Source organism: Zonotrichia leucophrys, chromosome Z (assembly GCF_028769735.1).
Source record: "Zonotrichia leucophrys gambelii isolate GWCS_2022_RI chromosome Z, RI_Zleu_2.0, whole genome shotgun sequence".
Lineage (NCBI taxonomy): Eukaryota > Metazoa > Chordata > Aves > Passeriformes > Passerellidae > Zonotrichia > Zonotrichia leucophrys.
This window is the reverse complement of record NC_088200.1, coordinates 44,774,204-44,789,945: the sequence shown is the minus strand read 5'-3', so window position 1 is coordinate 44,789,945 and position 15,742 is coordinate 44,774,204. Positions and strand designations below refer to the sequence as shown.

At 40.6% G+C, this 15,742-nt stretch overlaps 1 protein-coding gene across 3 annotated transcripts in view; it reads right to left on the bottom strand.

Moving 5' to 3' along the window:
* Positions 1 to 15,742, bottom strand: part of ADAMTSL1 (ADAMTS like 1) — a 381,502-nt gene that overhangs the window by 153,992 nt on the left and 211,768 nt on the right. For 2 of the 3 annotated variants that reach the window (XM_064736913.1, XM_064736914.1), the window contains exons 1-2: positions 14,550 to 14,932; positions 75 to 202 (exon numbers count right to left, since the gene is read on the bottom strand). In XM_064736913.1, the coding sequence (XP_064592983.1) occupies positions 75 to 202; positions 14,550 to 14,606 (185 nt within the window). In that variant the 5' untranslated portion in view covers positions 14,607 to 14,932. Of the gene's footprint in view, positions 1 to 74; positions 203 to 14,549; positions 14,933 to 15,742 lie in introns of those variants that run through there. The other variant, XM_064736915.1, reaches the window with a different exon arrangement.

Below are 15,742 nucleotides of genomic sequence, written 5' to 3'. Positions count from 1 at the left end.
GCTTCTTATGGTCTGGCAGATACAAGTAGGTTGAATTTTTCCATCAATAAAGTAGAAAACATCCAGGCACTTACTTGCTGCTCAGGCAGCGTCGCAGTGAGTATGAGGCCCCTCCTCCGCAGGTGCGCGAGCATTCGCTCCACGAGCCCCACGCATCCCACAGCGAGTCCCGGTCCTCCTCAGAGCGAGCTGTTCTGGAGCTCTGAGGAGAGGGAAAAGGGAAAAAAAAAAAAAAAAAAGAAATCAGGAAAGAACATTTAAGCATCAAAACTTCTGCTGCTAGTTTAAACCTTTCTTTTTGCTGGATACCATTTTGGTTATTAAAAGTACCGAATAAATTGAATAAATCTGTTCCTCTCTGGCATGCCTACTGGTTGACAACAGTTCCTTAGTAGTGAATGGTGTATGAATTCACTTTCATCTTTTGAATATCCTACTTCATCTCAGTTTGAGGCTAGCGAAGACTGCTCTAAGACAGCTCTTTGAACAACAGTGAGACAAAGGATCTTTTCTGATTAAGAAATGGAGTATTATAGACATCAGACATTGTGCTCTGAAGTTATGCTGCTGTGTTAGAAGATATGAAAAGGCATATTGAAAGGAACCTTCCAAAATGCTCCTAAGGAAAAACTGAAACACAACATAGTGAATCAATGTGCTAAAAAGGCATTCTATATAATAACTTTCATGCATTTACCATAAGAAATTTGAACTATCATCGCATCTCTGTCTAAAGGGCTATGAAAATTGCAGGACAAAGTTTCCCTAACTGTTTCATTCCTACTGTTTGCTAGTTTAAAGAATAAAACGCACGTTCCCTGAAAAGCAGAAGTTAATAACATCAGAATGTTGGTCACAAGCATATATGTCATAAACATATGGCAGTATCTGTCTCAAATAAAACAGTCATATCTATACTCAGCATTTCATTTTCATTCATGCAAATGCACCGCAGAAACATAGATTCTTAAGGACACAAATTATTTAACCATATAGATAGATATTGTCCTTAGTGGGCAATGTGTTTTTGCTGGAAAAAGTGACTAATCTAGCAAAGTTGCACCAAAAATGCATGTGTCTGATGGAGATAGGCAGTGTTCTCCTTCAAAACTTTACTTGTGCTATGGGCCAGTACCTGGTGAATAGCAGTTCTAACTGCACTTGATATTAATAAGAGAGCAAAACAAGGACATGAGTGAGACTTTAAAGATACACTTAAACAGAAAAACATCGGCAAGCATCACTGCTGGCCCATGTTACAGCAGTCAGCTTTAGCTTTCATAGCATCACAGAAGATACTGAGTTGGAAAACAGCCATCAGAATCATCAAGTCCAACTCCTGGCCCTGCACTGGCCACCCCAAGAGTCACACCATGTGCCTGAGAGCGTTGTCCAAACACTTCTTGAACTCTGTCAGGCTGGTGCTGGGACCACTGCCCTAGGAAGCCTCTTAGTGTTCCAATATCCTCTCAGTGAAAACCTCTTCTGGATATCCAGTCCAAATCTCCTCCTCCTCCTGACATCTCCAGGCCATTCCCTGAGGCGCTGTCACTGTCACAACAGAGAAGAAATCAGTGCCTGCCCCTCACAAGGAAGTTGTAACTGCAATGAAGCCTCCCCTCAGTTTGCTCTTCTCCAGGCTGAACAGACCAAGTGACCTCAGCTGCTCCTCACATGGCTTCTCTTCAAGGCCCTTCACCGTCTTTGTCGCGCTCTTTTGGAGCTCTCTAACAGTTTAATGTCTTTTTTATATTGTGGCACCCAAAAACTGCCCTCAGCACTCAAGGTGAGACCACTCCAGCTCAGAGCAGAGCAGGAGAATCCCCTCCCTTGCCCAGCTGACAATGCTGTGCCATCAGCCAGGACCTCCTGTTTGTTGGCAACATTAAGGGATTATTTGAGACACAGAGATAACTCAACACTGAAATAATTTTACCTTCAGTAAAGCTGAGTAGTAGTAATGAAATATGGTGAAATATGGTAGTAATGAAATATGGTGAACCAGCCCTGAATAATTTTATTCATGAGTAAAAAAGAAAATTAATTCAGGCTGTGAGAGATAATCTGGGACCTGTCTAATGAATGTGTAACAATTATCTGACACACTCATTTTGTCTTAACTTTATTTAAAAAACAAAAACCAAAAAACATACAAACAAAAAAAACCCCACCAAACCAAAAAAACCCACAGCAATTGCAAGGGTAAATGTAAAACTTAAAGTTTCATAAGCAATCAGATTCTGATTATGACTATATGTGACTCAGTCTCTAGATTTACATTGGAGATAGAAGACATGACAACTTACTGAGGTTATTTCACCTGATTGCTTTTTGAAGAGTAATTTTTATAATTAAAAATGAATATTTACAGTTTTATTCTCTTAAAATAAAAATACATGTTGGTGCTTCCAGTTTATAGGAAAACAAATACCTTCAAACTGCAGATGGGTGCATGGCCTGATCATTCACCCTTGGTTGAAAGCTCAAAGACATAATTTAAGAGGGTTACAAGGTAAACTCACGTGAACCAAGTACTCTTACTCTCCCACATATGATAGGCATCAGCACAGCTAGACATTCTGTGGGTCCAAGTTCTTCTGACATAAATTGTGATCCCACCCACAGGAGATCTGTGAGCCTATTACTTGCATTCCAAAATTTGCTTTAAGACCTATATATTCCCAGAAAACATGTGATCTCAACCTGGAACAGGGTCCAAGTTTTCTTTTAACAAGTGGAATAAACATAATTCATCTCAACGCCATCCATGTTTAATGTTAAAGAAAGCAGAGTGTTTTCCTTCCTGTGAGTGAAAACTGAGCTTGAAGTTCTAGCAATACCCAAGAAGTCGTTTCAAATCAGAAAACAACTGTCCATTACAGATTTATTCCTGCTCTGAAGGAGATATACACAATTACTAGCCAAGAATTCATTGCCTAGCATAGATTTTTCAAAAGTAGTTTTTACAGACAGTTAATAATTGCTACCTACTTTCATCAAAATGAACTAAAGATCTTACTTTAAGCTAGCAGTCAAGAGTTCTGCAGTGGAAGAACTCCTACAAAACTTCTTTAAAGCCCTGAAGTTCCTGTCATAAATAGTAAAGAGAAGGAAATAAAAGGGGGGGGGGGAGTATATGCTCTTAAAGTTGAAAAGAGTAAAGCTGGCACCACCTAAATCTTTCTTTTAGTAACAGTTCCATCACAGAAAAAGTCTTCTACTCTGCCAGAGGTACTACAGATTGGTGGTTCTCAAAATGCCAGAGTATGTCAAAAAAGCAAAACGCAGTCATCAAGGCTCATTATGCTCTGTTGCTGGTACCAGAAGAACTTCCTTACCCCTTCTGTCAAATCTAGGTGGATGTCAGCCCCAGCTTCCCAGAAAAAATCCACTTCTTTGTTGAGACAAAACTCAGGATGCCCTGACACCAAAAGTATCAATTCAGAAATACCACCCTTAAGCAATTTGCATATTGATGACCTATATAAACAAATAAATCTGCTAGCACTAATCAAAACCAGATCTTCCTTAATCCCTTACTATCTTAGTATATACATCTTAATCTGATGGTGATGCTGCATCTACCAAAGAGCTGTCCAATGAGAAATATGAAGAACAGCTTGTGCTATTGGACCAGAAAGCAAAAAGGATCCTGTGTAAAAAATGAAATCACTCTCAGTAGATAGGGTACTCAGGTGAAGATGCTTACAGAAGTAAAAGAAAAAAGTTTTAAATTACAAGTCAAAAAAAGGAATTTTCATGATACAAACAAAAAGGAATCTGACATAATCAGATAAGACTAATAGAGACAGATCTCCAACCTGATTCTTCAAAAAATCCAGCTTCAGTGCTTAATAGTAATTTCTGAATTTACTGAAGAGTTGTCAGGCATTCATGTTATATTCAATAGTGCTTCCTACACTTTCTGGTTACAGTGCACAGAATTCATTTAGACTATTCTGGGATACAAGTGTCACACATCCTTAAGTCACAACAACTACCTGGACATCCAGGTTCCTGATAAGAACCAGGTTTCTTTTAAAAGCATAAGTGTGCACATGTGTGTAGGTGCATAGAGGCAGAAAAATGAAGAGCAGCAAGACCTGTTCATGTCCTGAAGTCTACAAAAGAAGTTTAACCTTAAGAAAATAAATCTTAGTCACATATTGGAATTGAATTTAAAATTTTGTTTGGAACAGCGCTATCCCTACAGAATCCAGCTATTTGTCAGTGCCACACAGAAGACTGTGTGTATAAACACAGATCACCTGGTTTACTTTCTCCTCTGGTTCTGAGGCATGCAGTTTTCCTCCTCTTTCAGTAAAAGGCTGCTGAAGTCCTTTTTTCAAACACCCAGTGTGTTTCTTAGATTAAACAGCAATACAGACAGTGAAAAATGCAATTAAACTCTTGTGGACTACAGCATTGATACAGAATTTAGGCCAGTTATTTCCCAGATAATATGAACCACTGGTTTGCTTAATAAATTTATATCATCTGGTTCTTATCATATTCCCACTGTTTCAGGGTATGATGAAGTGTCAGTGACAATATGCAAGGCTCCTCTGAGGCCACTGCCTAAACTTGCCTTTAGCTACTGTAAAAATCATGCTAGGGACAGAAAACTAGTATTTTTTCTTCTGTAATGGTCTTTCTGCCCAGACTTTTCAGATAAGTTTAAATGCATCCCTATATGAATTCTTGCCAAGCCACACATTCTTCTTTGAGTAATCCTTGAGCATCCTTTGATGTTAGTTTGTCACTGAGATTAAATATATATTTCACACAGTTCTGAAACGCTGTCTGCAGCAAACCGGGAAGAAACTGCTATCAGCACTTCCCTAGGTGAGTAACAGCATGGGACAAGGCCAGTGTCCTCAACGCCTTATAAAAACCATGTATTTCAAAACTTCAAAAAACTTTAACCAATGTAAATGTACGGTTTATAAGATTTCATTTGCACAATGTAATGTATCTGTATTGCATTCCATCCAAGCTAACAACTGGATGGAAGCCCACGTGGGAAACTGTTTGGAAATTTCTGGCTTTTGAAAAAAGGCAAGGCAGAACAAATTCATAGCCAGTTGAATTGATATTGGTAATTGCCATCAGAAATAATGTTAGCATGAAGACATTTCTGACTAACTGTGGCAACTTTTCAAAGTGAATATCTTGAAAATTTCATAGGTAAAATATTCTGACATAACAAGTTTGCGATGCACAAAAAGAAAATGTTTAACTTATCTAGGCAAAAAGTTGTACATCACTTTAAACGGTACTGTATGACCAAAACTCATCCACTCTTCCAGAATAACTGTACCAAAATGATAAAACAACTTAGTAAAGTAAGCCTCGTCCTTCTGAGAAGCATGATTCCCTGGAAGCACTAGGATTTCCCATGACAATAGTTCTTGAGTTCCAAGTAGGTATCTTTCCATTTCACATGCCTCATGAAACCAAAGGTGCCCAAGTCAGCCTTAGCAACCAATGACTTCAACCTATTTTCTTTTCCCAAAGGTCAGATTTAGGGTCAGGACAGATGAACACTGTTTAGCTGGTATGGTAAATAGCTTCTCTTCCCATTGTCTTGTCTGTATCACATGTGAAAAAAAAAGGACTTCTGCCACCATACCTGCCACCCAGCCAGTCTCCAGAAGGACCACACAAACCAAAAAATCCTGCCTACCTGACATGCTTACCAAAGTAATGGAAGTTCTGCTCTCACAGAAATTAAAACATGAAAAGAGAAGATGCTCTTTTACCCAATCTACCTGAGTTGTTCACTGCACCTGAGATGCCTAGTGACTGCAAGTGCCATTGCTGCCATGAACATCTGCATGCTGTTCCATATGGCCAGATAAAAAGGATGCCTATGGAAAGGTTCAAAATACTCCTACTGTATTTCCTGGCGAACAACCTGGAAAGAAAAGTAGCTGCAGTGAGCATCAGACATCTTGAGGTGAAAGTGACTATTCCTTGAACACTGTCCCCCCAGTTCCCTAGAGGATAGTGGCTCCCTTCTACTGGGAATGCAACTGTGAGCTGAACAGTAGCATCCCACTTGCCCCAGGCCTCACAGTCTTGTAAATTAACTTAGGAATTTTTGCCTCCTTTTTACTTGCAAGTCAAAGGAAAAGGCTTCTGAGGGGATCAAGAGAGTATTTCCTATGGAAAACCCCTGGCACAGGAAACCCTTGATCTGAGTGTCTCCAAACCCCAAGGAAGGCACTGGCACAGAAGCACAGGCATGTGAGCATGTATTCTGAACTTTGCGTAATTATGCTCACATTTTTCTAGTGCAGATAAATGGGCCAGGATTTATTATTTCAGTCTCTTAAAAAGAAATAAAGAAAAAACCTAAATCTCTTTCTGGATAGTTTTAAAGTTACTCTTTCTTCTTGCCCCAAAGCATCCATCACTTAAAAGAAAGAGGGGAAGACACCTTGATGAGGATTGAAGAGGAAATCTCACCAAGATACTCTTGCAGTTTCCCAGTGCTTATTCTGCTCTTGTGAACAAAAGGAAAGAATAATAGGTGGATTTCTCTTTACCCTAAAGGAAAACACCTGATACACACAGAGGTAGCTCAGTTTCAGGGACAGTGGTAAAAATTTGCTGTGTTAGTCCTTTTCAGTGCTGTGTTTCTTTTTGTCCTCTCTTATTCTTAACAGCAAGATAGACTCATTACTAAAGGGACAGAAATTGATAAATATAGTATGCTTTCCTTTTGCACAGGAAAGCAGAGGTTTATTGAGAGGGCACTAACCTCACATCCCTTCCTAACCATGACTTGACATGGCTATTGCACAAGTAATGGGACGAAGCGTCACACTGAGTTCCTGAAAACACTGTGTCTGTCGTCTCAGTGTTGTACACAGCTGTACCCTCTTACATCAGTATCTCTCCACACATCAGTTCATCTCAGAAAGATATGGACATTGCCACTTCTGTCCTTATGGTCACAAGGGATTCCCAAAGCCCTGAAGCAAGCCACATAGCTGCGCTGTGTATATGGGAGGACACAGCCTCCAGCGTGCAACAACAGAGCAGGGAATCAATTAACAGCCATCTCAGGACATTAAGAGCAAAACAACCATTCCTAAACCTGGACTGGAAGTTGTATCCCAGGAGAAATGTGCCAAATGTGAGCTCATTTCTTCTCACAGAAGGGCACCAGCCAGCTGGAGGGGCAGGGAGGGGGGTTGTTGGCAGAGGATGGACCTGACACCATATCACTTCAACGTGTGCACACTGAGCTCTGTGTAACATTTTACAACAGTGCCTTATAAACCTCAGATCAGTCCTATCTCTCACCCCTCTTACCAACATGAAAATACGTATCAGGAGACCAATAAGAATGCAAAAGTTTTTTTTCTTGCTCTCACAGACAGAAGTTACAACATTCTGTTGCATTTAAATCCTGCCGTGCTGGTGTAAACACCAGGCACGGGTGATCCAATACGGAATAAGTCCAAGCTGGCTCAGCCTCAGACTTGTCGCCTTATTGACTCAGGGCTTTTAAGGCTAGGACTGGTTCAGATGCAGGATAGGTGAAATCACTTTTCAGAATTCGGAACCCACCCAAAAGCACGGGTTCAAAAGTGCATCTTGCACTCCAGGACTTCGGTTTTGTCTTCCACGTTGCAAGAATTGTGGGCAGGGAAAAAGCACACAAGGTGCACAGCAAGGAGATGAGAGAAAACTAAAACTGTAACCTGTGATGAGGCCTACTGCATGCCAAGTGTTTTCTAAGTGGAGAGAAATGAAAGTGTGTGCTGGCTGTGCTGTGCTCAACAGCTTCAAGAAAGAGTGGCCAAGACACACCTGACACTGAAAGCTCCACCATGTCTCCAAAGAAGAAGACATTCACATTGGAGAAATTCATATTGGCCATTTTCCTTTTTAGTAAACTGACCTTAATCTTCATATATTCACCCTCCTAACCTAATCTTTGGTAAAGATCACAACGTTCCACAGTGAGCCCCCTCACAAAATAGCATTTTTTTGGGGTTTAGAAACCCTGGTTCTGACAGTCTGAGCTTGAAGACATTGTTCATTAGCACAGATTTTGATCAGCATAGCTTTTACTCAGACCTAGGACATCCCAGCCTCTGGAGCAGATCACAGCAAGGTGACACAGGTTGCAACAGGCAGATGACACTCTGGTCAGGAGGCATTTCAGACAAAGGAAAAGAACATTCCGAAGACTTGTGCAATTTCAGGCCACATCCACAGTTATGGGCTTCATTCAAAACAAATTAAGCTTCCTGTTCTTCTGATGGTCTGCCGTCTCCCTCAGTTACATCATGGAGATGTGTATGTGCTTATTTTAATGACAAGGCTTGAAACATTAAGCCTCGGTGGAGGCATGAAAACCAAAAGGGAAATATTTGTGTAAAAAATAGTGGGGATGGAGTCAGGAAAGCACACAGGCAGAAGGCAGGAAGAAAGGCAGGGAGGCAGGAAGGAAGGCAGGAAAGAAGGACCAGATTTGTTTGAATTTTTTTTTCACGAATTTACATTGAACTGCCAACATGGAAGTGGCTAAACACTGACAGGACATAAGCTGCTGCTACTCCTCTCATGCTGCCTTCTAATCCCATGTGATGAGAATTTTTCTCCCTTGCTTTACTCAAAAAACAAAACGGACACATCCACATTTTGAACCAGTTTGCTACTAAAAGGATATGCATCTCTCTCTACCTCTTCAGCTTATCACAAGGCTGTCAAACATAAGTGATAAGACACTCCCTCTTGACCTGGCGCTTACCAGCACTGATGGGTGGATGAGCCCATTGGAGAACAACAAGACTGCTAAAGTTTGGAGCGGCAGAATTTTAGAATTAAAGCCATAGCAACTCAAGCTTTTTGTTATGTTACGATACTTCCCTCTCCCCTTCAGCTAACTCAGATCCTCCATTTTTAAAACATGGCTGGACCTTTAAGAGACATATTGGATATACAACAGGAATGAAAATCCTGAAAATCCTCTCTCTTTTAAAAGTTTCAGGAAGTATGAAAATGTCATATCCAAAACACATTTACAATAAGACAGCCTTGGGCCTGTTAAGGGCCCTGAGCAACTCATGCTTTTAACAATTCAGACTGAAAGAAATACAGGATTTCAATAAACTAGTAAGTAAATAAATAATTAATTCACTCATCTGATGCCAGCATCAAAACAGTAGGAGACCTTATTACTTCCTTTATTTCCTTTCATATCTGGCTCTGTTGATACAGCACACAATGTGAACAACATACTGGCAAACTTCAAACAGGGACTGAGATTATATCCAACAAAGCTAGAAGGGGAAGTTCAACACCCACACAGTATATTCATACGGAAACAAACCAAATATATTTATTTTATGTGACAGTTTGAATTTATTATTAGTTGCATATAATTTCCTGTCTCATTTCTTGAGGACTCTTGGAATTTACTTCAGGATGTCTTACATTATCACACAACCCTTCTCCTCTACCCTGACACCCTCTCTGCTGAACCTCCTCTATGAGAAGTCTCTGACAAGCAGAAATTTTAAAGTTTGAAGCTTTGGAAGAGATTTCATAAAGGCAGTGAAGGCTAAAGTGGAAGCAATGTGAAAATTAATGTACAGTAGAATCAATGAACATACCACTAATTTCTCTGCACAGCTAGAAGGACTGCCCCTATAAGCAGTGACCAAAAAACCCACAGGTGGCAAAACCATTGAGACTTCTACATATGCTGGCCTTGTAAGAAAACAAAATTTCACAAACATACACACTTGCTTTCCCTCCCCTTCCAATTTGACACACTTCAGCTACTTTTTTAAGAAGTTTGGAAAAGTTCAGTTATTACAGAAAAAGAAAAAAAGTGCTCATACATGGAATTAAATTCCAAAGATTATACTTAAAAGGTAGATGATAGATGAAAATCTCAGACTTATGATGAAATTATTTATATTCCCTGAGATAGAAGGATTTCTAAGTGGTCAGATTTACTAAGCTTTGACTTTTATAGGTCTGTTTTCAACACTACACCAGGATAACAGACCTAAGAGAAGATCTCATTCCACAAAATATGTGTCCTTTTCTGACTTCCCCCATTTTGCCTCTACAGACTTCTAAGAGTTAGAACATGCTGTAAAACCTTGAGTATGCAAAAGTGGTCAGCCATCTGTTAAGACAAGCCTGCTGTCCATAAGGTGATGCAAAAAGCTCAAGAAGTCCACAGCAAAAATTAGCCATTCCTTTTCAAGAGTTAGGAAGAAGTTTTGGTTCAAACCCCAGTACAATATTCTGATGAAATAAACACTTCATGCCAATTTTTGGATTAGTTGTTGTCCACCAGATCAGAAGACTTGGCTGTCCTTGGCTTGGGCTGAGACAAATAATTTATTTTTAGTTTTCCTGCTCCCAATGATATTATTATAGGACCTGGTGATTGGTATGTTTTCCCTTTTTTCTTCCAATACCTTTAGCTTTTTAATTGTTTCCATAAGGGTGATCTTACCATTCTTTTTTCTTCCTTAGACTGCAATTTCCCATTTTCCTCCCAGGTAATTGTTTCCCATACAATTCTGAGTTTTCTTACAAAATTAAGAAAATAGCTACAGAAAAGCAAATAGAACCAACACTGCTGTCTGCAGATTTGACAATACAACAGAAACCATGAGGTTTTATTTGGACACCTAATGACACAGTTATAAGGGATTAAGGTTTTATTTGCTTCAGTGAAAATTCAGTCATGCAGAGATTGATACTTCTCTTCTGATGAATTATTTGTCTGGTCACGTGGCCTTCTCAGACTTTACATTGACTCATGAACCTTCTGAGCATTGAAGGTTGCCCAGACCCATGACTACAGGTGACCACATTCAGACTATCCACAGTGTCATGTCACACCTTCTTTTATTATTCTTTTGGAGCCCTGTGAATCTAGCAAAGTCATTGAAAGAACACATTAAACTTTAATGGCACTGGTGAAGCAGACCAGTAGCTCAACAGCCTACAATAAGTGCTGACTTCTTTTCAGTGAAGTCCAAAACCAAAAAAACTTTCATCACACAACCTTAGTTTAGCTCATGCAAGCTTCTGCATTTGCTAGAAAAAATAAAAAAGTTTTATATTTCAGGAATCTGAACGAAGAGGCTAGTAAAACATGCCCCAATACAGAGTTCTAGAGTAATATAGGAAGAAATTATACATACTTAGTAGCATCTAGTCCTTCCTATAAGAAATGGTTTCGTTTTATAGACATGACATATCTGAAGTACAGCAGCATGGGTCACAAACCACATTGGTGAGATATTTTCATTTTGTAACATGAATAAATCTCAGCTTTGTGTAGCTGAACTCTGCATTTCAGTTCATCCTCACCCAATCAATCTGAGCAAATGCTAGTCGGTATGTATACATGATCCTGCATGAAAATCCATTTGTGTTCTTTGGACCTCATACTGGAAAAAAACCCCTTTTAATATACCTACAATTTCTGAGACAGACGAGCTGACACAGCAGTAGGTAGACCTATCTACACATGAAAGGAAAAACCGTCAAGCTTTATACATTCAGATGTAAACAAGAAACATATTCATTTCACTGCCTAATTGCGCTTGTGGTCATCCAAGACAGATCCAGTTAGATAATAGGGGAGTGTAATGCCAAAGAGCCTGGAAGGAATGGACTGTTGTATTTGACTATTTTCCATGTACAAATTAGCACAGCAAAAGAAAGAAATCCTGCAGAAAAACACATGTACTTCATTATAGCCCCTAGTGTTACTTCTGTAAGTGTCACAACAGTAACAAAGAGCTAAAAAATGCTGCTGAAAAGATGCAAATAACAAATGCAAATGTGTTTAAATGTCCCTCTGACATGACGTGATTTGACTTCTAGTTTGTCTGAGCTCATGGCTGGTTTTGGTTTAGACACATTCCTTTGAGTTAGACAACTGTGATTTGCTTGTGCTAGGCTTTTATTTTTAAACTAACAGAAAGGAAAATCTCTGGAACAAAATGCCTGCTCTTTCTTTTGTCACTCTTAAAAGTAATATTTCCTTAGCATGAAAAGTTCATGGAACAATAACCAAAATTTTACAACTATCTGATCTTTCTTGGGAAAGAGAAAATTTTCATACTACTTTTTCAAGACAAGCACCTTAGTGTTACGGCTCAGATTGTTAAGAGTAGCCATGAAAATACTTAGTCCACATAAATGCTGGTTCTCTGAGTATGGAGCAAGTTTTAGGACAGTTTACAAAATACACTAGGGACCCCCCAGTGACCTTACTCAAGCACCACTCAACTGAAAATGAATACAATTTCTTCTGAAGAAGGTTAAGAACCCCAATGGAGTACATCACTCCAGGCAGCTGACAGCGAGAGAAAGAGGAGGAGCTATTGCTGTTGCTGCCTGTGGACCTGCGGCAGCCTGTGAGGCTGCTAAGGCTCAATTGCCTTAGCATCACATGCACATAGCTGTACTCACGCCTGGGCTGTGCCACCTCCTTCCTGAGGCAATGATGCTGACTGAAGAATTTAGGTGCTACTTCTACGGTGTCGTACTGAAAATTTAGGAACAACTGATAAATTATTCTAAGACCAATAGTGTAAGCATTTATTGAGTAACCTAAGCGCTTACAACTGTGAACTTTTGCTGATGTTACTGAAGTGCCACATGACAAGAAGCTGCTGCTCATGGTTATTGGCCTTTAGAAGAGATACAAGGTGATACACAAAAATCCAAATGCTGATTGTCGTGGATTTCAAACTCATTCTATCTACTTGGCTAAAGGCTAACATCTAGGATGCTGACAGCCAGGTCACAGCCTGATTTAATGACTTGTTTTTCTCTCAAAAAACATCTATGAGCTTTCTACCATGCCTTTGGTGATCCCATGCTGCAATAAACTACAGTAGGAACGGGTATACCAAGGCATCCTACAACTTATCCCTATCTCTAGCCAAGCTGTAAGTCAAATACTGGAATGTTTACCTAATCTCCTGCTGAAAGCAAGTGAGAGATTTTCTGAACTATGGAAGGAGCAAAAGAATGGTCTCATTCAAAAAAGAAAGTTAAGCTTTCTTCACATCACTATTCTTAAGGTACAAAGAGATTTGGCGGTAGGTGGGGGGAAATCTCAAGGCAGGGTAAGTCATACAAGTAAAAACTGGTATAATGTGGAATATAATGCATAATAGTTGGCACCAGAATGCATTGTTTATTTTCATGAATCAGGGACTGAGAAATTAATTCGCAAGCAGCAGAGTGATATACAAATATTATGAGTATGAGCTTAACGTGGGGCCAAATCCCACAGCCTTTACACATTCTTGTGGAGTAATATCTCTGTTGATCTTCCTTAAATTAGTTCTGCAGGACTGTCTCAGTCATTACTGACTTATTACAGTCATCAGGTAATAAACATCTCATTTTCATACATGAAAGAGAATCTACGCTGACTTTATGCCCATTTTGTGTGAATTCAGTATTATAAATAGAAAACAGACTTTCAAACAAAGTAAGACTTTTAGATCAGTACAAACAGCATTCTTATTTCTAGTGCTCAAATAGTATTTAGTGACTCTATATCCAAAAAACTGTTCCTTTTTTTTTAATAATACAATTATTTAAAAGAAGTATTTTGAACAGGGTTATCCTAATGTTTAGATCTCCAGGAGGTTTACTAAAAATTGTGTTGAGATTAGTTTAAAATGATTACTACAGATTGGTCGACACTGATAAATAAGATGGAATCTGCTATAAAATTAATGTATTTCTTTATGATGCTTTGCTATTTGAACTACTGCATTCAATCAAATTCAAGAAAAATGGCAATATACCTGTGCCAAGATGACTCTTGTATCAAAAGTGTACGTATATTAATATCCTTTCTGCAGATGTTCTGATTGCCAACTCATCACTCATAAAATTAAGTATGAGTCAAAATGGAACAACTAATGTCAATCAAACAGCACAGGTACATCTTTCAGCTGTAAGAACCCTATCAGGATAATCAGGGGAAGTATGCAAGAAAATAATCAAGTCTACTGCTCTGAAGTATACCAGATATCACAGAACGTATCTTTCAAAGTTTGGTATAAACTTGACTCTGTAATGAGGCACAGAACCAGCTCATTTAAGCTGGTTTCAGGAATCAGTTCAGTACATGCTGTACCTGTTTTCTCTGCATGTGCAGAAAAAAACCTTTTTTTTTTAAGGAAGAAAATTCCAGGAACATTACAGCACGATATAGTTTGATTTAAAGAGCAGAGACACAGTTCCTCTCTGAATCCCAAGCAGTTAAATCACCATTTACAGGTCATTTAGAAGTTTAGAAAGCTACTGCCAGCATCAACTTCTTGGTTCTACCTGCATCAACCCACAATATCAAGGCTCCAAGTCTGCAGGGCGGTAGACAGGATAAAACTTACACGACTTGTTCAAAACAAACTCTCTCCAACTGAGATTTTAAGAGATTAAAAACATACCCACCCGCATATATGCGCACAGATTTCAGTATCAGCTACAGGCGGAAGGTATTTTAGGAAAGGAACGGCATTTACCAGGAGGAGGGCAGCCAGAAGCAGGGTGCCGGCGGCTGTCCAGCGGCAGCGCTCCATCGTGGCCCGGGCGCCGACCTGCGCTCAGCGGCGCGCAAGCTGTGAGGGGCTCGCCCGGCGGCCGGCACCTCCCCAGCCGCTCGCTGCAAGGCTGCCCTCAGCGAGCTGCCAGCCTGCCTGCCTTCAGCGTGCTGCCAGCCTGCCCTCAGCAAGCCTGCCTTCAGCGAGCTGCGAACCTGCCTTCAGCGTGCTGCCAGCCTGCCCTCAGCAAGCCTGCCCTCAGCGAGCTGCGAACCTGCCTTCAGCGAACTGCCAGCCTGCCTTCGGCGTGCTGCAAGCAAGCCTGCCTTCAGCGAGCTGACAGCCTGCCTGCCTTCAGTGCCGCCTCTCCGGCTCCATCGGCCCCGCTCGCTTTCCTGACCCTGCCGGGGGTGGGTGGGTTGGCGTGAGCTGCGGGGAAGCGCTCCCCGAGCCGGCGTTCAGCCAATCCCCCTCCTGCTACTCAGACGTGCAGCGCAACAAAGCCAAGAGGTCTGGAGAAAGCGTAGCAGCTACAGAGGGGAAGGAAAAAGAGAGCGGGAGAGGAGGAGTGGTAGGAGGAGAGAGGCAGAATGGCAGAGCTGAATGGAGTGCTCTGCCTGCAGCTCCCGGAGCTCCGCTCCACCACTTGCCATGAGCTGTTCACGCTTACTGCTAGGTCAGTAGCCCTCCCGAGCGTGCATTGTTCCAGACAGGAGGGAAACTTAATCTGTGTCAATACATAACGTGTGCCATAAAAAGCACCAATAGGAAAATGCTTACATCCTCCAGGGAGGACGCACAGTGTGCTAAAGCCTCGATTCTTTACAGAAAAGTGCTCTCTTTTAGACCGTTTGCTCAGCAATAAAGAGGTCTGACTCCGCTTTAAAATCGTGAAGCAAAAATGTTTCCAACAGGCCGGGTGACGCTCTTTTCTGTAACTACATTCTTACTCTTTGGAGAAATTTAAAACCTAAGCTATTGGAAGGAAAGTGGGATTACTGGAGGAAGAATTTTGGGCAGAAAGGCAAAGACTCACACACCTCAGGAAAGGTGGGAACTCTGCCTTTGAAGTATTGATTTGACAGATAGGTGTTTCAAACAACTGCTCTCAGTTTGTTTAGAGTTCATTTAGCTTGCCTGCCTATGATTCTGCATTGCCTGAATTCTCCAGCATC